The sequence below is a fragment of the Diospyros lotus genome, chromosome 6 (genome assembly GCF_014633365.1).
Source record: "Diospyros lotus cultivar Yz01 chromosome 6, ASM1463336v1, whole genome shotgun sequence".
NCBI lineage: Eukaryota > Viridiplantae > Streptophyta > Magnoliopsida > Ericales > Ebenaceae > Diospyros > Diospyros lotus.
This window is the reverse complement of record NC_068343.1, coordinates 15,691,836-15,713,163: the sequence shown is the minus strand read 5'-3', so window position 1 is coordinate 15,713,163 and position 21,328 is coordinate 15,691,836. Positions and strand designations below refer to the sequence as shown.

At 38.2% G+C, this 21,328-nt stretch overlaps 1 protein-coding gene across 4 annotated transcripts in view; it reads left to right on the top strand.

Moving 5' to 3' along the window:
- LOC127803906 (KH domain-containing protein HEN4-like) overlaps positions 1-19,356 on the top strand; it is a 29,798-nt gene extending 10,442 nt beyond the window's left edge. The window contains exons 2-8 of one of the 4 annotated variants that reach the window (XM_052340525.1): positions 4,820-5,260; positions 5,396-5,671; positions 6,539-6,832; positions 6,942-7,024; positions 16,755-16,863; positions 18,148-18,237; positions 18,765-19,356. In XM_052340525.1, coding sequence (XP_052196485.1) covers positions 4,820-5,260; positions 5,396-5,671; positions 6,539-6,832; positions 6,942-7,024; positions 16,755-16,863; positions 18,148-18,237; positions 18,765-18,770 — 1,299 coding nt within the window. In that variant the 3' untranslated portion in view covers positions 18,771-19,356. Of the gene's footprint in view, positions 1-4,819; positions 5,261-5,395; positions 5,672-6,538; positions 6,833-6,941; positions 7,025-16,754; positions 16,864-17,228; positions 18,102-18,147; positions 18,745-18,764 lie in introns of those variants that run through there. The other 3 variants (XM_052340524.1, XM_052340526.1, XM_052340527.1) reach the window with 3 other exon arrangements.
- The last annotated feature ends 1,972 nt before the right edge of the window (positions 19,357-21,328 follow it).

Genomic DNA, 21,328 nt, shown 5'->3' with positions numbered 1-21,328 from the left:
GATTTTGTATTAATTACCGCCAACTCAATTCCCTCACCATCAAGAACAAATTCCCAATACTCATCATCGAAGACTTGTTAGATGAATTGCATGGAGCCAAGGTTTTCTCTAAACTTGACTTGAGATCCGCGTATCACCAAATTAAAATGCATCCCAATGATATCTACAAAACTGCCTTTAGAACCCACCAAGGGCATTATGAATTCTTGGTAATGCCCTTTGGATTGACTAACCCTCCAACAATCTTCCAAGCCCTTATGAATCAAGTATTTGAGTCTTACCTATGCCAATTTATTTTGGTATTCTTTGATGACATTCTAGTATACAACCCCACTTTTGCCACACACCTAGAACACTTAAGAGCAACTCTACAAGTCCTTCAATTTAATAAGTTGTACATTAAGAGGTCTAAATATGCATTTGCACAATCCCAAGTGGAGTATCTCGGCCATGTCATTTCTAGGGCAGGAGTTAGTACAGATCTGCAGAAGGTAGCAGCAATGACTGCTTGGCCTAGACCCCTTAATGTGAAAGCTCTACGGGGATTCTTGGGTCTCACTGGCTACTATCACAGATTTGTTAAAGACTATGGCACTCTTAGTAGACCACTAATAGAGCTGCTAAAAAAAGAAGGTTTCCATTGGAATGAGAGGGCGGAAGAGGCATTTGAACGTTTGAAAGTTGCTATGAGTAAGGTACCTACACTGAGCCTACTTGATTTTAATCTGCCCTTTGTATTAGAAACTGATGCCAATGATAACGTGGTGGGGGTAGTCCTGACGCAAGGTAGCAGGCCCTTGGCTTTCATTAGCCAAGCATTGGCCCCAAAGCATTTAGACCTCAGTGTGTATGATAAAGATTTACTAACGGTGCTAATAGCTATGGAGAAGTGGCGACACTACCTTGAATGAGGGAGGTTTATCATAAGGACCGACCACGAAAGCCTTAAGTTTCTGTTACAACAGAAACTTCACACCCACCTCTAGAGAAAGGGCATGTCAAGGTTGATGGGACTCGACTATGTTATTCAATACCGGAGAGGCTAGGAGAACAAAGTAGCTGATGCTTTATCTCGGTGTGTGGAAGAAGGAGCCTCAGCGGCTATCACTGCAATTACTTTGGATTGGTTCTAGGAAGTAACGACTAGCTACACTCTGGGCGACTGGATTAAAGAACTGATGGAACAAATGGTCCTAGACCCCGACAACAAACCAAGTTATTCCTTGCGACATGGAGTGTTAAGATATAAGGATAGAATCATAATTGGTGAGGATGAAACTCCAAGGCAAAAGATCTTAGAAGCATTACATGACTCTCTTGTGAGGGGCCACTCAGGAATACAAATCACTTACAGCAAGGTCAGACAACTATTCTTTTGGTCAGGATTGAGGAGAAAAGTAATGGAGTATGTGAAGGACTAAGACACGTGTAATAGATGTAAGCATGAAAACATTCACCCCCCAGGATTGCTGCAACCATTACTAGTGCCTGACCAAGCATGGACTCACATTAGTATGGATTTTATAGAAGGGTTGCCGAAATCTGAAGGAAAGGATTGTGTGTTAGTGGTGGTGGATCGCATGACCAAATACGCCCATTTTTTGGGTCTATCACACCCGTTTATGGCACAGGAGGTGGCCAGGGTCTTTTTGGATCAGGTGGGCAAGTTACATGAGCTGCCTTAGGTGATTGTTTCAGATAGAGATAAAGTCTTTACTAGCATTCTCTAGAAAGAGCTAATGAAATCCCTCGGAATATAGCTCCACATGTCCTTTTCCTATCATCCGGAGACGGATGGACAGACTGAAAGAACTAATCAGTGCCTTGAGACATGCTTAAGATGTGTGTGCCTAATGAATTCTACTGGGTGGCACAAATGGCTCTCATTGGCTCAATGGTGGTACAATACCACCCCACACTCCTCGCTAAAGATGATACTGTTTGAAGCTTTGTATGGATACAAACCCCCGCTCTTACCACTAGGAGGAAAACACAACCAAGTAGCTACGTTGAACGATTGTTTGACTTAGAGGCAGCAGATGTTACAGACCCTGAGAGAGGAGCTAGCCAATGCTCAAAACAGAATGAAACAATATACCGACCGGAAGAGGAGTGAAAGAATTTTCGCGGTAGGAGACAAGGTGTACTTGAAACTAAGGCAAGCCCAGTTGAAAACTCTTTCCCCCAGATCAGTCACTAAGTTGAGCCCCAAATTCTATGGGCCCTATGAAGTGTTAGCCAAGGTGGGACAGGTGGCATACAGGCTCAAACTGCCCGAGGGGTCTCTTATACATCCTGTGTTCCATGTATCACTCTTCAAACCTTCCCCCCGGCACAAACCCAGTCAGTTCTTCCCTACCATTTGTAATCTAGCCCGCACAACAAGAACTAGAGCCCATCGCTATAGTGGACAGGTGAATAATCTACAAGCACCATGCCCCCATCATGGAGGTCCTCGTGCGTTGGTCCAATCTCCACCCTGAAAACAACACTTGGGAATACCTTTCTTACTTCCTGAAACAGTTTCTGAGGGCAGCAGGATTTCTATGAATTACTTGGGGACAAGTAATGCTTCTAGCCGGGGGGGGGGGGGATCGAGGCCATTATGTAAATAAAGAGAATTCTAAGGTAGAAGGGTAATAAGTATTGCTATAATAAGGAATAGAGGGGCAGTTATAGCACATGGCTGTTTTTAATTCAAATGTAACCAAATAGTGGCGCCAAGGTTGGAAGTATATAACCAACCTTCGCCACTAGGAGAATTATCTTTTGGCAATACAATTGAATCATTCTTTCCCTCCACTGTCTCGAATTCTCTCTCTTCCTCTCTCGTTCTCTCCCTCTTATTCTTTTTGTTCTTCTAACCTACCAATTCCAATGCAATTCTATTGGAATCGCGAGGGAACTCTTCTTGTCAGAATTGCATTCTTACTGGCGTCAAGCGCCGCAAGCACTCGCCTGGTTTGTAATGAATCAAAATCAAAAGAAAAATTGAAGGAAAGTGAAGAGTCATCTACAGAAGGAATGTGAAAGGTCTTTCAGTGTAATAGGAAGAGTAAAATGAAAAAAACAAAGAAGAAAAGCATATGCACTTGAGTCCTTGTCTTGTATGTTGTTGATGTCGCTTTTTAGTCACTGTTGATTGTTTCTTAGATAGTGTTTTAAATTTTCAGAGCCTGCTAATTGTTGCTCGACAATCATTGTTTTGTTTTATGATATACATATTTTGTTCTAGACTTTTAGTCAATACTCAGTTAATATTTACAACAAAAGAGTTATATATGTTTGATACAACTATAAGTCTGTAATAGTTTAACTTATAACTTCATATATAATAGGGCCAATCATGAAAATATTCCAATCCTTTTCGCGAATTTGCAATTTTATCCAATCCTTTTAATTTTGACAATTAGGTCCAAATTGAATCAATTGGGTGCAATTATCCATGTAAAATCGATTTAGAGGGAGTGTGTTCTTACTAACTTGGTATGCTTGGTGTTATATAATAATAATATTTGTGAGACCCACATGTACACATAAATAACAAAAGAAAAAAATGTAACTTGTAAGAAGGAAAAAAGGGTACATAATTAGTTTACTTTTTTCTTTTTACAAGGTATATTCTTTCTTTTCTTTTTTTTTACTTATGTATACATGTAGGTCCCACAAATATTTTTATTATATACCTGGCATGCTAAGTTAGCATGAACACTCCCTCTAAATCGATTTTACATGTTGGATAAAATTGCCCTAAATTGAGCCAATTTAGACCAAATTGTCAAAATTGAAAGGATTGGATAAAATTACAAATTCGTGAAAAGGATTGGATTATTTTCACGGTTAGCCCTATATAATATTGTTTGTATGTTAATATTGTATATTATATAAATTCTATAATTTATATTTTTTGTGTGAATATTATATTATATTATATTGTATTGTATATTTGTTTGCTTTCCTATAAGTATTTAACATTGTTTATTTTTTATATAAACATGGAACATTTGTTGTATAAGTCATATTTTGTGTGTTAATGTTATGTATTACATTGTTTGATTATCTTTTTCATGTGCAACATTGATCTTTCTTTTAGGTAACATGGAAAAACATAAGTTCTCCAGCATATATATGCTAGAGAGTTGGTCTATGCTATGCACATGCAAGTAAACAAATATAGAAGATTTAAAGTGAAGCCTTACTTTCAAGGGGTGGCACATGGCGGTTGCAATTTAGTTTTTATCTTTTTAGGAAAATTTTAAATAAGGATGCGTTTTGGTATAGTGGTAAAGTTGTTCTCAAGTTATTGTAATTCAAAGGTCATGAGTTCAAGTCAAGAAACAACTTATTTTATTGTCGTATTTTTAAGTTTTCTTTAAGCGAAAAGGAAAGTTGACAGAGCTTTAAACACCAAAATGAGGTGTTTGCTTATAATATATATACATGCACACACAAGAGAGACATGGCACCAGCATTAGTATGGTGGGATTATCAATGCAATGCATTCTTTTCTTGGTTACACAAATCAAGGAGCATAAGCTAAAAACATTAATGCCTGTCACATTGTCTTGGTTTTTCACATTTGACATGTGATTCATTTGTGTGTAAATGGCAAGATGTATTGAACTACTGATTCTGCAATTGGTATGGAAGAAAGTGAAAGCCAATCTTTAATCAGTTATATATAATGAAACATCAGAGATGCATCTGGATTGGCTTATTGAGTTATAATAAAGTCAAATGGCCTCACTTTATGGGGAAAAAGAGTCAAAGTACCTCATTCTTCTTTTGCTTTGCTGAGTCTTTGTCAATGTTATGTCAGATAATGGGCGGTGATTTGGTGATTAAACATGGACTGCTTGCTGTTTCCCACCGGCTTCAACTGCACCCATCAATAGAGCGATCACCTACAGAGAGAGTATCAGTGGGCACATCTTCGTATGTATCGTTACCCAATCCCCATTTGGAGTTGGTTCCCCAAAATAGTCGTCCATTACCAATGCCTTTGCCCAGCAGTTCTGCTGATTATTCCACTGGAAATTCATTGTCCGCAGATGTTGACAGAACCCTTAGTCTGGTTGAAGAAACTGTGAAACATGAAGTTGTGTTTCGATTACTTTGTTCTACTAGTGTGGTGGGGGGTCTGATTGGCAAGGGTGGAACCATAGTCAGGACTTTAGAGAAAGAAACTGGTGCTTCTATAAAAATGGCAGTTCCTGTGGCTGGTTGCAATGAACGTGTTGCCACTGTTTCAGCAATGGAGGTTGTGATGCTGCCATTTAGATTTGTATACATCTGATATTGCATGGAGAGCTTTGTATCTTTGCTTCTAATCTATGATTTTCTTGTTCACATATCCATCCTGTAAGCTATCTTGGTTGTTGCTTGATTTTTGCAGAATCCTGAACCATTGTACTCCTCTGCCCAATCTGGTGTTGTTCGTGTTTTTGCTAGATCTGTAGAGGTTTCTGCTGAACGTGGGCTTATAGCTGGCTTGAGTAATAGGGAAGCAGTGACTGCCAGGCTTCTAGTTCCGTCAGACCAAGTTAGTTTCTTGCTTGATGAAGGAGGTAGAGTTGCTCCAGATATAAGTGGTCGTTCTGGTCTTGACATACAAATATTGGAAGGGAACTTGATTCCAACTTGCGCTGGAGAAAATGACAAAGTGATACAGGTCTGACCTCTTGCATGCATGTTATTTTAACTTGATTGCAACATTAGAATTTTGTTCTGGGTCATGATTATTTTTCATTACTATGAATTCAGAAGTCTTTTACAAGTTCTCCAGTAATTTTGACCTAATAATTTTTGTTCCATGGTCTTCAACAGTGTGGTGGTGTGATTGAAAGCCAAAACCCAAAAAATGCTTGGCTTTTTCTATAGGTGTGCATTTCGTAAAACCTTTGATTGTTGATTTACAATTAAGTTTGAAAAAAAGTAAAAATAAAGTTTCAAATTGATGTATATCTACAACGACATAATAAGCCTTAATCCCATTAAGTAGGGTTGGCTACACCAATTCTAGATTGGCAATCATTTATATCTATGGCCATATCTTCTATAAGGTCCTTATAACTCATATTATACCTAAGAGTTTCCCACCTAGTTTTCTTGCCTGTTCTCTACCTTTTTTTGCTAAAACTTGTTTCACTTTGTTCACTTTCTTCATAGGAGTCTCTGTTGGTTTTTTTCTTACATGATTAAACTATCTTAATTTTGTCACACTCTCCCGCTTCTTATCTTCAGTAGGAACCACTCCGACTTTATCATTTGCGACCTCTACCTGAAGTTCTACCATTTAGAAGTACCAAATAAATATGGTTTCTCAAGATTCCTGGAATTTGTGATGCTTTACTTTGCTGGTCCTTCTATGGCTTCTGTCCCCTGTTTACATAAATTCTCAAAGCTTATGTTATCTTAGGGGAATGACTAGTATCTTATGGCCTTCATCCATTTGGAGAACTTAATTTCCCCCTTATGTTGCAAATACATTCTGCAATCAATTTATACTTAAATGGACTTTGTCCATCTAAATTTACAGATTATTGGTGAGTATGAAAATGTAAAGAGTGCTCTCTTTCAAGTTGCTGGTCTACTGAGGAGTATTCCTTTTTCCAGTATGGAATTTAGTGGAGGGGCCAGGAGCCATTCATACTCTGCAGGCCCTGATATTACTCCCAGTGAAAGAGGGGCTGAGAGTATCTCCTCTGGATTGAACCGCTCATCAAACATAGCCTTATGCAATCCCAAAATGGCAGATACGCAGGGAATGGATCATAGTAGACTCATGCATACTTTAGATGGTCCTATTACCCCAAGACTGCAGTCTTCCCAGGTAAATGATCATCCAATTTGTTTCCAGTACCCCATTGCCTTCATTTTCCTTGCATGTATTGTAGATCAGGGTAGGATTTTACAGTGTACAGAATTGGTTATGATTGCAGAAAAAAAGCTTAAAGAATGAAGTAGACGTCAGATGTTATGGTAAAGGCTTAACAACTTTTGGAAATGAGTGGCAGCAAGGGAGGTAAGTATCATGCTAGGAAACCCTGTAAATTGTTTCTCTTCCTGTTATGAATTCTATGGAAATTAGTTACGAATAATTTTTCACATTTTGGAAAACAAGGAAGTAGGGGTGTTCATCTAGTCTAGACCATATCAGATCAGGACTGGGATTTTAAAGAATCCTGGACCGGAGACCAGGGTTAGGGCTTAGACCAGACCTAACCGGTTCAGGATTTGTTTTTTCTTTTTACCTATTTTCAGTTTTTGAATATAAAAATTAAAAAGTGCATATAAATTTGTATATATCATCCAAACAAAAATTTTCTTAAAAGAAAAACATGTAAACAATAATCAACAATTCAACATGATGCAACATTTTAAATTAACATAATAACATCTAACTCCCTAAATAAATTAAACAATCACCAAATTAAACATTTAATATCAAATTTCACAAAACAAAACAAAAATAAAATATAACATGCAACTTAATTTTTAACAAAACAATAACAAAATATAACATTTAATATTTGAGGGGACAGACTGGTTTTCAGTCTTGGACCGGTCCCATATCAGACCAGACCAAAGACCAGCCTACACATTTTCATGAACCGAGGACCAAGCGACCGGTCCTCGACCAGTCCGGAGCGGAATTTGGAAACCCTACAAGGAAACAAGATTGCAGATGCATGTTTTCTTGAAAAATATTTTTTTGTCAACAGCTTTCTTGGGAAGAACACCTCATTTCTAGAGGCTTTTGGACACAGTTGTCAAAGACACAAGGCGCACTAAGGCGCAAATTAGTGCTTGGGGCCTAGGTGTAAGGCACAAGGTGAAGCGCATAGATTATACAATGAAAACAATTATAGTAGAACACACTGTAAAAAATAATTACAAAAAAATAATTAGTTTCTTCTAATTTCTTTTACAATTAAAAGAAAAAAGAAGAAAAAAAAAATGAGCAGAACACATCACAAAAGTTATAGAAAAAGAATTAGTTTCTTTTAAATTGCAAAACAAATTAGAAGAGAAAAAAAAGTCAGTAGATTAAACAATGAAAACATTTATTTCTTAGCAATTAGTTTCCCCTAAATTGGAACACAAATTAGAAGAAAGGGGAAAAAAATAGAGAAGACACAATGAAAAACAATTACACCATAGAATTAGTTTCTTTTCAATTGCAAAAGAAATTAGTGTCACGACCCTAAAGGGCGAGCAAGGGAATGAATGTAATTAGTAGTTAGGGGGCAAGGCTATAATTAGCCTGGTATTGTAATAAGCCATAGCTGTACTAAATGGTTGCAACTCTAACAACTTGTACCCTTGCGATTACAACCATAAGGCTGCCTATAAAAGGATAAGAGGCGCCGAGGATGGGATTTATGCAATTGAATAGAACATAAATCTCTCTCTCCAAAATTCTCTCTCTCTTTTCCTCTCAATTCTCTCTCCTCCTTTCAAATTCTCTCTCTTCCCCCAATTTGAATTCTACGGCTACTTAATTTGGTATCAAAGCAGGACGTCCTCAAAGATTGAAGGCGAGATCAACTTGAGCAGAATCAATGGTGGAAGGCACACGTATGAAGCAATTGGAGACGCGCATGAAGGCACTGGAGTTTGGAATGAACCAAACTCATGAGGCGATCGCTCAGGGCAAGGAAGATCAAGTCGCTACCAGAGAAGTGATGCAGTGGGAGTTAAAGAAGCACCGGGAAACCATCGATCAGTATGTGTTAGAAATTAGGAGCACAATAGGATAGTTCTTGCCAATTCTCACACCCTCAACACACTCGAAATCAACCCAGAACAACAGAAAATTAAATGCAATCAAATCAGAACAGAAATTAGAAACAAGAAAGAGAAAAACAAACTACAGAAGCTAATTTTATCCTAGTTTGAACTGGTTTACACTAGTTCTACATCCAGCCTTCAAATCCCCACCGAGAGCAGTCTTTATTACAGAGAATCAATTAGAACAGCAACAAGAAACATCCTCTCCTATTTCCGAGTACACCCAGCACTTAGTTCTCTCCCAAGATTACAAAAGCTACCACAAGATCTAGCCTTTCCTCTCATAGAACATACAACACTCGTTACAATAGAAAGAGACAAAAATTAATTCTCTCGCACATCCCCTAGCCCTCTATTTATAGACAAGGGCTGGTATCCCAATGAAGATATTAAATATTTACAGTTTCACCCTATAACTTTTACTAATTACAGTTTTGAGTTACAACTTCTATTTAATTCTTCAAAGGTCCTCAAGAGCACTGCCTTCACTTACTGCCTTCACTAATCTTTCTAGGTCTTCTTATCCTATACTTGAGACAACCTTTTAACAGTATGGACAAAGAATTCATAGCATATTCAATATGCTCTCTACCCTTCCACAATTCAGGCTGTCGCCTAAATTCCCACCCCAATCGACAACGGATCCTAGTCATTTCGGCCACGGAATACTCCCATGACTTGATGGATTGGTTGAGCCAAGTGAGCCGTCAGAGGCAGACATCAAAGCACCAGTAAGAGGTCTAAATTCTCACACTAATATCTCCACCCCTGTGCCTCGTTTGGAGATTCCTTTCTTTGACGGATCCAAGCCGAGGTGGTGGATCCGTCGATGTGAGAGATTCTTTTAGTTGTATAATGTGCCCGAGGTGCAGAGGGTCACCATGGCAACGACGTATCTCAATGATACTGTTGACTCCTGGTATCAAGGGTGGATCAAGGCGAGGGAGGTGGAGGCTGGATGGAATGAGTTCGTAGAAGAGCTGTGTGTAAGGTTCGGGAAGAAGAACATGTCTGATGTGATTGAGGAGTTCAAGATGTTGAAACAAACGGGAATGATGATTGACTACCTAGACAAGTTCGAAGAATTGAGGCCTCTTATGTGGAATGCACAACCATACCCAACGGAGCAGTATTTTGTATCGAATTTTGTGAGTGGCCTTAGAGGAGAATTGTTGTCTATGGTCAAAATGATGTTGCTTACCATCGTGAGGCAGGCCAGACTTCAAGAATTGACGTTAGAGGCCATCTTTGGGAGGGGTAAGCTATGGCTTAGGAGTAATGTGAACCCTCCACTGCTTATGGGGGTGAACACAAAGGGGATGAGTGTTGGATTAGCACTGGGACCCCCTAAGACAAATCACAATGGCGTGAAGGGTACTACAATTGAGCAGAGAAGGCTGCTCGAGTTCTGTTACAAATGTGGTGATAAGTATGGACCAGGCCATCAGTGCGAACAACTACTCTTGAAGACGGAAGGCAAGGAAGAGGAGGATGATGAGGAAGAAAGGGAGGTCAATGAGGAAGACATGGAGTTGGTAGGGGAGACAGAGGTAGAAGATGAAGGAGGGGAGATATCTTTCCATGCATTGAAAGGAGAGCCGACGGAGAAGATAATAAAAGTCAAGAGGCAAGCCGAAAGGAGGAAGTTGATGGTTCTCATAGATAATGGCAATACACATAGCTTTCTCAGTGAAGCTACTGCCACTGATCTACAGGGTGAGTTGGTGGGCACCACACTGTTGTCTGTCATGGTGGCCAATGGTAACCATATGTTTAGCCACTACAAATGCGCGAATTTCAAGTGGCTCATGCAAGGGCAGGAGTTCTCGATAGACCTAAGGGTGCTAGAATTAGGGGGCTGTGATATAGTGTTGGGGGTGGACTGGATGAGGACCATTAGTCCTCTTGACGTTTGACTTCAATAAGCTAGAGGTGACACTTGAGGTGGATGGCAAGAAGCTAACATTGGTGGGACACCTAGAGATGGGAATGCAAAGTAATTACAGGGAAGAAATTACAAGAAGTTGCTTAAAAAGAGGAAGTTCCACATTTCCTAGCTATTCTCCATTCAAGTTGTGGAAATGGAGGAAGAAGGCTGCACAGGAACAAGGGGCAATGAGAAGCAGATAGTGGAACATTACACCATCTCAAGAAGAGGTAACCCCCTTGGGCACACTCAATGAACTTTTGATCGAGTTTAAGGAATTGTTTGCTGATCCTACCTCTCTCCCCCCTACCCAAGCCTTGGACCATACCATTCCCTTGAAGACTAATTCAGAACCAGTCAATATCAGGCCTTACCGTTACCCACCCATACATAAATTTGAAATCGAAAGACAAGTTAAACAAATGCTTTCCTCGTCAATTATACAACCCAGCCTGAGCCCATTTGCGTCACCTGTCCTATTAGTAAAAAATAAAGATGGTACCTGGCAGTTTTGTGTGGACTATCGCCAGCTCAACACCTTAACCATTAAAAATAAATTCCCTATTCCCATTATAGAAGATTTGATGGATGAATTACATGGGGCAACCATTTTTTCTAAGCTAGACTTGCGATCTGGGTATCATTAAATCAGAATGCACCTTACAGACATCCCAAAAACCGTCTTTCGAACCCACCAAGGCCTTTATGAATTCTTTGTTATGTCATTTGGGTTCACTAATGCCCCAACTACCTTTCAAGTCTTGATGAACCAATTATTTGCCCCTTACCTAAGAAAATTCATATCAGTATTCTTTGATAGCATACTACTATATAGCCCTAACCTAGAACTTCATCTTTCCTACCTAAGGACAACATTCCAAATCCTTAAACACAATCAATTGTTTGTTAAGATGTCCAAATCCTTGTTTGCACAAAAGGAGGTTGAATATTTGGGACATGTAATATTGGGGAAAGGAGTTAGTATTGATCCAAGGAAGATCTTTGCTATGACTGAATGGTTGTAGCATACAACTATGAAGGAATTGAGAGGGTTCTTGGGACTAACAGGGTACTACTGGAGATTTGTCCCACACTAAGGGATAATTAGTAATCCCTTGACCGAGTTGCTAAAGAAGGATAAGTTCTAGTGGAACCCCAAGGCTGAAATGGCATTCACAACCCTTAAGGAGGCATTGACAAGAGCCCCGATATTAGCTCTCCCTGACTTCTCAAGTAGAGACAGATGCTAGTGTTATGGGGGTGGGTGCAATCCTCATGCAAGAAGGCAGACCGCTGGCATACCTTAGTCAAGCCTTAGCCCCAAGGCACTTGGGATTAAGTGTAAACGACAAAGAGTTACTAGCAGTCCTAGTGGCAGTGGACAAGTGGAGGCACTATCTGGAAGGAGGCACCTTTATCATTAAGACTAATCATGACAGTTTGAGGCATTTGTTACAGCAAAGACTACACACCTAGCTCCAGGGGAAAGGGGTATCTAAACTGCTGGGCTTGGATTATACAATCCACTATAGGCAAGGGAGGGAAAATAAAGTGGCCGATGCACTTTCCAGAAGAGAAGAACAGGCCAACTGCAGTGCCACTGCAACTATTGTCCCTGATTGGGTAAAGGAGATCATAGAGTTATGAGCATATTGAGTGGCTTAAGGAATTGCAAGAATAGTTGGCAGTGGATCCTATGGGGAGCAGGGGGTATAAGATATCGCGGTAAGATAGTGGTGGGGGATGATCAGAGGCTCAAACGAAGGATTCTACAATCCTTGCATGACTCTCCATTGGGGGGCCATTCTGGAATTCGGGTTACCTACCATAAGGTAAGACAGATGTTCTTTTGGACAGGACTCAAAAAGGAAGTAGTGGAATTTGTGTTTTCTTGCCCTACCTGTCAGAGGTGCAAGCATGAGCATGTGGCCTTACTAGGACTCCTCCAACCATTAGCCATCCAAGAACAGGCTTGGGAAGAGGTGTCTATGAACTTCATTGAAGGATTACCCAGATCAGAGGGTAGGGATGTTATATTGGTAATTGTGGATAGATTAACTAAGTTCGCATACTTTGTAAGTCTCATCCACCCATTCATGGCCCCAAGAGGTGGCTAGGCAATTCCTTGACTCGGTGGTTAAGATTCATGGGGTACCAAGATCAATAGTGTCCGATAGAGATAAGATTTTTACAAGCCATTTTTGGGAGTTGTTTAAAGGCTTGGGAGTAGGGCTGCATATGTCCACGGCATACCATCTGGAAATGAATGGGCAAATGGAGAGAGTGAATTAATGCTTGGAGTCCTACCTACGGTGTATGTGTTTTGCCAAGCCTAAGAGTTGGAGCAGATGGCTATCTATGGCACAGTTGTGGTACAATTCAAGCTGCCACAGTGCCATCAAGAAGTCCCCATTTGAGGCATTATTTGGGTACCCAACCCCTCTCCTACCTGCCCTAATGAACGCCCCCACAATAGTGCTTGTCGTGGAAGAGCTTTTACAACAAAGATAGAGGGTGACACAACTACTGAAGAAGGAACTAACCACAACTCAGAACCGGATGAAGCAAGTGGCGAATAAAAGGAGGAGTGATCGGGAATTTAATGTGGGTGATGAGTATATTTGAAGGTCAAGAGGTTCCTTTAGCCCTCTTTCTCATCAACCCCTGCCTCTAAGTTGAGCCTCAAGTACTTTGGGCCATACACGGTGCTTGCTAAAGGAGGTAAGGTAGCTTACAAGCTGCAATTGCCTAAAGAAACAACCACTCATTCGGTGTTCCACGTGTCACTGTCGAAGAAAACAGTGGAGCTTACAGCCACAACTAGCCCCCATCTTCTCCCAATAGATGAAGACAAAAAGGTGCCCGTGGAACCCCAAGCTATTGTGGACTGGAGGATCACTTACAGGGATACTATTCCCCTAATTGAAGTGCTGGTCCAATGAAGCCACCTGCACCTAGATAATGCAACCTGGGAGAACCTGCCGGATTTGCGGAAGTAGTACCCTCGAGTAGCCCAACTACTATCCTTTCTTGGGGACAAGAAAGATCTCAAGGGGAGGGGAAATGTCATGACCCTAAAGGGTGGGCAAGGGCATGAATGTAATTAGTAGTTAGGGGGGTAAGGCTATAATTAGCTTGGTATTGTAATAAGCCATAGCTGTACTAAACGGTTGCAACTCTAACAACTTGTACCCTTACATTACAACCATAAGGCTGCCTATAAAAGGATAAGAGGCGCCGAGGATGGGATTTATGCAATTAAATAGAACATAAATCTTTCCCTCCAAAATTCTCTCTTTTCCTCTCAATTCTCCCTCCTCCTTTCAAGTTCTCTCTCTTCTCCCAATTTGAATTCTACAACTACTTAGGTGGTGTTCTCTTTGTGTTTCAGTTTGAGTTTTGAGTTTTGAGTTTTGAATTCATTTTGAGTTTTGTGTTTTGAGTGTTTGTTTTGAGATTTTTAAAAATGTGTTCTTTTTGTTATTCTGAAAAATTGTTTCTCAAAACAGAAAATTAAAAAACGCGTTTGCTTTGAAATTTTGTAAAATATTATTTTATGATAATTTTTTTAAAGAAATTTGATTCAAAATAAATTATAAATATTTATTAATAAATTATAAATTTAATTTAAAGAATTTCAAATATAATACAAGTTATATAATTTAATCATATATAATATATTAAAATTACAAAGTACATTCTAAGTCATTTTTAATTTCACTCAACTATTAATTTCATAATAAATTTATTTTTACCTATAAATTAAAATCTGATATCAATTTTGAGATTTAAATTATTCACAACATAAATATTTAAAAAATATATAAATCATAAAATAACAAAAACTATATTAATTGGGTGTGGAGGCGCGGAAGGAAGAAATGGCAGAGGGCGGTGGCGGGCGACTGGATTTGGGCATGGTAGGCGGTGGTGATGGCTTGGGTGTGGAGGGCAGTGGCGGTGGCGGATCTTGGTGTTGAAGGCAGTGGTCGACAGTGGCTGTGGCGGATCTGGGCTTGGAGGGCAGTGACATGCGAGGGTGATGGCGGTGGCGGATCTTGGCATGGAAGGCAGTGGCTGTGGCAGATCTGAGCTCGGAAGGCTATGGCGGGCGAGGGAGATGGCAGTGGCGGGCGGATTTAGGCGTGGCAGTAATGGTCATGGCAGGCGGTTGCAGTGATGGTAGTGGTGAGTGTGGATGGCAGTGATGGCGGTGGCATGGATGATGGTGGCGATTGAGCTTGAAGAGAAAAGAAGAGAGAGAAGAGAGATGGAAGAAAAGAGGTGAGTTCGATGGCTGTTTTCCGTGTTTTGGATGGAGGGCTGGTTTTGGCTAAAAACAGCCAAAACGTGTTTTTGGCATTTTGAGTTTTCAGTGTAAATTTTTTGTGTGTTTTGCAAAATGCATTTTCGAAAATGAGTAAGTAAACGCGTTTTGAGTGTTTTGAAAAACTAAAAATGGAAAACGGGCTCAAAACGCCAAAGAGAACAGCCCCTTAATTTTCCCAAGCTGCATAAGTCTCAAATTCAAGACTTATCAATTAGAAGTAAGAAACAAAAATGAAGTAGAACGCAGACATGAGTAGTTTTGTCGTGAACGAACATCACTGTCAAAGGATCCCTACAAATGGGAGATCCGACAGACCTCCAACTTACACTGCTAGGTTTGTTTCTCACCAATATACAAGAATATGCAATCAAATCAGGAAGAAATAAGATCTAAGATAACAAATGGACAAAAAATGGAGTTTTAACACATGTATATAAACAAGGAATGCGCCTCATATGCCATGCATGAGGCTTGTGCCTCATGCACCTAGGCAGCACCCCCAAGCATGGTGCTGCACTTCAGTGGTGATCTGCACAGGGCAGCACCTTTGTGTCCCTCATGCCTAGGCATGCCTCAAATGCGCCTTTGACAACTATGTTTGGAGTCTTTGGACATCACTTAGAAGTTAAATCCTTGTCTTGTGTGGTAAATAGGTGTTTGGTATGAGCTCATTTTTCTTACAACTTTTGAAAATTGACTCTAATTTGCTTTTTTGATACTTTATTTAGGATTAACGACACTCAGTACTCTTGAGGTATGGAAAAAAGCACACAACACCCATCCAGTTTTGGAAACTACAATGATGTTCTTGTTTCTTTATCTTTGTAATAGTTTACCCCTTATAGTTACGGAATTGTAAGTTAACATATATTAACTTAGTTACGAATTTTTATAATTTCTTAACACATCCCACATTGGTGAAGAGAATGAATATGGCAATTTATCTAAGCTTGCATGCTACCCAAACCATAGCTTAGTAGTTCGGGCAGTTTGAACTATAATAACTATCAACAACTAACAAGAAAAAGAGAAAAAAAGAATTAAAAAAACTTGGGAGTTGTGAATTAAACAAATCCACCCAAGTTACTAATGATATGGTTGAGGAGGAGGTTAGAAAGTTGATGGCATTTTAATTCTTTCAAATGCTTTGCTCCAAATCATTAAACCAAACATTATTAATTGTTACTATAGTTTTATGACTAAATAGAAAATTTAAACCATAAAAAACTTATTTTTATTTGGCTGGACGGTTTAGCAGTGCCAAAGCCCAAAACCAAACCAAACCAAACCAAACCACTTTAGGCGGTTTTTAAAATTGCCAACCCAATGGATGCTTTCTTCCAATTATGTGATACAATTTGAACCCTGGGTGTGATGCTGAAGAGATCTTTCTCTCAATTTGAGATTCTCAATTTTGTAACTCTTGACTTTTATACCTAATTTTAGCCCCCCAAAGTTCATATTTTCAGCTATATTTTTCCTCTAAATTGCCTACCAATCTGTTTACATACCTAACCCTAAATAAGTCCCCATTTAGTTGGTATTCTAACATGGCCAGATCTGTCCTACATCAATATTTTTTTTTTTTTTTGAAACGCGGAAATCAAGGAGTCCCCACTACCATACGGCCTTTGGCCAGAGTGTCTAACTCTCCCTATAAACCACCTTTGTAAGATTTTGATTTGTTTCAATTTTTTTGTGCAGTGCTGAACAGGTATTTACATCTAGTAGAACTGTGGAGGTTGCATTTCCAGAACATGCATTCTGCTCCATTTTCGGTGAGGATGGGAGTAATATGGCTCGATTAGAGCAGGTAAACTCACCTGATCCCAAGAAAATAAAAAAATAAAATAAAAAGCAGAAAGTGAATGTTAAATGACAGTTGATAATGACCTATCATGGGTTACCTGCATTATTTTGCTTGTCTTGCTAAGATTGTTATGCTGCTTCCATATTTCTCCAATTTGTATCTCATTCAGATTTATAACATTAATTATTCAAAAACCTCTGCTACTTTAGTTTAGCCAAAAAAAAGAGCAACAAAAACTGTATTACTTGTAGTAGTGAGAATTTCAAATTTTTTCGTTGGATCAGATTGTTATTGTCTGTGTGAACTAAGAGATATAGTCAGATTTCAAATGTGCAATGATTTCTTTTAATTTTTTTCCAAGTTTATAGTGGAAAGGACATGAAGTGCGAACCAAGATCTGTGATATGAAAACTCGGACAAGAGAACAAGACAGTACAAGAAATGGCTTAAGCGATCACTAAACTTGCCTCCTCATTTCGCATGGTTTTACTGTTTTGCTTCTAGATCTGAACATGTCCATGAAATTTGTAAATTAACTGAGAGATACATTAGAGGTGGATGATCAGAGGTGTTGTCTAATCATCATGATGATACTTATACTGCTTTTAGTAGATTCAGCCATAATATATGAATTATACATAGAAAGATGAGGAGATGAATGAAACTATTAAAAGCACATGCAACAGGAATTATTCCAAGAGAGAATAAAATAGAAAAAAAATTATTCAATGTACAGACACTAACTACTAAGCAAATTAGGAGAAAGGGATAAAGGTTTAAACCACCCTTTCTTTAAGTTTAAAATATGAGTTCTAATAGAATTGACTTGGAAAAGGTCACGATTCATGTTCTTGTTGCATGTGTCCACACTGTAACAAATTGTTGCTAGAACAGAATACAACTACTTCTTCCGGGCTTTGAATGTTTTCAGCATTTTGATACTACCAAAAATCTCTATTTGCACTTTGCTTATGATATCTTTAATGGCTGAGATGATACAAGAACTGGAACCATTTTACCAGCGTCCTAAATTTTTGTGTTAGAATCTGTTAGCTGCTCTTTGTGCAAAAACATTTTCTGGATTTCCCTTCATACCATTTCTATTTTTGGTTGCCAACAGCCCCATGCTTGATTGATTCTTAGCAAATCCAGTTGGTTTGTGACCTGGACATGTTTCTAATGTATGCTTTCATATGCAAGTGGATGTTATAAATATTATGAAAAAGTATCTTCAAATTTAGATTTAGGTACATTATTTTCATTTATCATTTTTATGATATGGAGCAGATTTCTTGTGCAAAAATCATTATTCAAGCTCCCTGTGATGGTGAAAGTGAGGGGAAGGTCGTCATATCTGGGACACCTGATCAAATTAAGGTAGCACAGAGCCTGCTTCAGGCCTTCATGCTAACTGTAAAGTGACAATTTGATAGTTGTTGTTTGTTGATATGGTTGTCAATCGATAAGGTTCTTGTTACTTGACTGTTTCTTGTTTCAACCCTCTTGTGGATGATAGCCAATACGGCTTTTCTCGAGCTGTTTTTGAGGTTCCACTTCAGAAAGTGCTAAGTTATTCAACCTCCAATCCTCTCACAGGAAAAATAAGAAATTGACCAAATATATGAGAAGAATATGAACCTAGCAATGTTTATTTGTGAAGAATATTTAAGATGATCCTGTGGCTATCTGATAGCTTCCTTCCCGACCTTGACTTGCTTTTATGCCTTAGTACTTTTCATTGACCTTACCCTCTCAAATATGGAGTCCACGAGTTGATTGGAAGCAGCTGAGAATCTGATTACATTTTGCAAGCACAAAATCGCATTTGATATAATCTTGTTACATCACCCATTTCCTAAAGTTTGATATGTTTTTCAATGAATACTAGACTAAATTGCTTTCAGGAGTGATCGGCATACTTTTTTAGAAGCCAGGTTTACTTGACTTTTGGCCGACTATTGGTCTCTGGTTACGAAGTGGGGGGCAATCTCAAAAGTTCCTCATCATTCCTACACTTATTGGATGGTTTAACAAACTATCCATAGTTGCAAGGAAATAATTCTCAGTGGAGAAACACTGGCAAAAGTGTGCAAAATTGTGCATTTCAACATGTAATCGTGGTGAAAAAAGGGCTTCTCCAGTGCGAGGTTCTCCATTTTTAGAGGGTCAGGGAGAGTTGTCTTTGTACGTAACTTGGCCGTTATTGCAAAGGGATTATTTTCACAACTCAGATTCATTTTCCAATCACAAAAAGAGCAAACTCTTTAGTGATTCTTACAAAGGTTAAGCTTTGCACAGGTTGTGAGCTCTACAGATTTGAGAGATAGCTTGGATGTTTAGTTTCATTATACCTACAGGAGCAAGGAGTATTTATATTCGTATATATTTTTTAGTGTTATGTTAGTAGGGTTTGTTAAGGTAAAGTATACTTGTAAAGTTTGTCTCATGTTTTGCAAAATTTCCTCACTAATGCTGCTATAGATATCTCATTCCTGATGGTTCTCTTTGCTTTGCTTTCCATTTCCTTAATATTTTTGGCAATCATGTTTCATGATTTTATTTAGTCTTATTGTTTGCGATTCATTGTGCCCATCCTAGTAGCTATTCTTTGGACCTTTTATTGAAGCAAGGTCTGTTTCTGATATACAACTGCAACCTAGAAAACGTTTGTCAACTTACTGCTATGCTAGACCCGAGGCCAAGAAGTTGGTGGCTCTCTGTGGTCACAACAGCCTCTTATTTTTGTTTTAACTACTTTCAAAAGGAATGATTGTTGAAGTGACAGTTGTATTCATTAAGGACCTTCTAGGTCTACTGTGACAGCCCTTATTTTACTTTCTGCCAGAGCAGTCCGAGCAAATGCTTAAAATGAAAAATTATTGTGTACAGACAAACAAAGGCATAGGTTGAAGTCTTAAGGTGTTTGAAAAAAAAAAAATAATAATGTTAGTAAAACCGATGGCATGGTAAATAGGATCTGACCTTGTTGAGAACCATATGCAAATGGTTAACTATTAGAACAAGTTGTACGTGTACTGCCTAAGGACCAAGTTATTGCTTATTAGGCGCACTTACCCCAACTGTTAGGCAGCAATTGAAATGATAGAATCTCTCTAATTATTGAAGGTGGTAAGACTTTTTGTTTTTTCTTTTTCTTTGACTGAGTAGGGTAGAAGTATGTTTTTTTCTAACAAGTTTAACTCAAATTATAATACCACGAAGATTTTTGGTTAGTTAAGTTCTATTTTATTATGTAAATTGGGTTTATATTATAATTTATAAATTTGTACTCAAGACAGATAAAATTCTTTTATGTATGGTATGAAGATATTATCATTTTGAGGTAGTATTTGTTAATCAACGGCGAAAAAGGTCAAATATGGGAAGTATTTTAAATGTTTGTCTTTTTTAACGTGTTTATTAAACTTATCTAGTGGTCATTGAAAAATAAGTTTCGTGATTTCGTATTTTGATTTTTTTAAATATGTTTATTTCTCTTTTTTTCCTTTCAAGATAAGTATATCTTGGTCTCTATAGATAAAAAAAAAAAAAAAAATGACGCATGTGGTAATTTAAAAAATTTAACAATTTGATAAAAATTTGAAATATTTTTTAATTTTATTTTAATTATTTTATATTTTAATTTAAAAATATTTTAATTTTATCTTAATATTTTCTTATCTTACTCATATTAGCGAAAGTTACTATGTCAATAATACTTTAGTAAAGAATAACTTTAACATTAAATAATTCCACCAAAAAACAAAAAAACAAAACCTTGCTTTGCTCCCTTGCTATTATTTTAATCCTGACTTTGTGGGATTAATAATTTGCCCTCTCATTGCAAGTTATTTTCATGTTCTCTTCTTCTCCATCCTCCCTTTTCTTCTTCATCACCACCATGCACCATTGCCATCGAATTTCGCCACAGTCGCCTCTGCCTCTGGTCTCGCCCTTCTTCATTTTTCCAAAACCCTATTTGAACGTTTTGGTTTATCGTAACCCAGCAATGGGTTTCACAGTTGCTCTGGCCATGTCGGTCGGAGCTTTTTTTAATTTTTTTTTACTTTACTATATAACTAGAATTATAATATAAATATAATTATATATGTGAAAAAGCAATTGAATAAAAATTACATATATAATTATATATATACAAATAATGGGCAATTGAAAATTTGATCATTTTGTAATTATTGGTTTTTAATACTACATTCATGTTTTTCACACTCCATGAATGTAGTATAGGGTAACTGTAATATTCTTTTTACCAAAAATGGGATAATATTATCCACCCAGTCTAGTCTCATTATTATTTTATTCTGTCCATAACTTTATCCGATAATCTCTATCATTAGTCTACCTCCTAACGATGATAAAAACTCAAGTCACTCAAAGACAGCCATCTCATCGCTGTCAAGTTAAGATAAATTTTGGTAACGAGGAGGAAATTAAATTGAAGAAGACA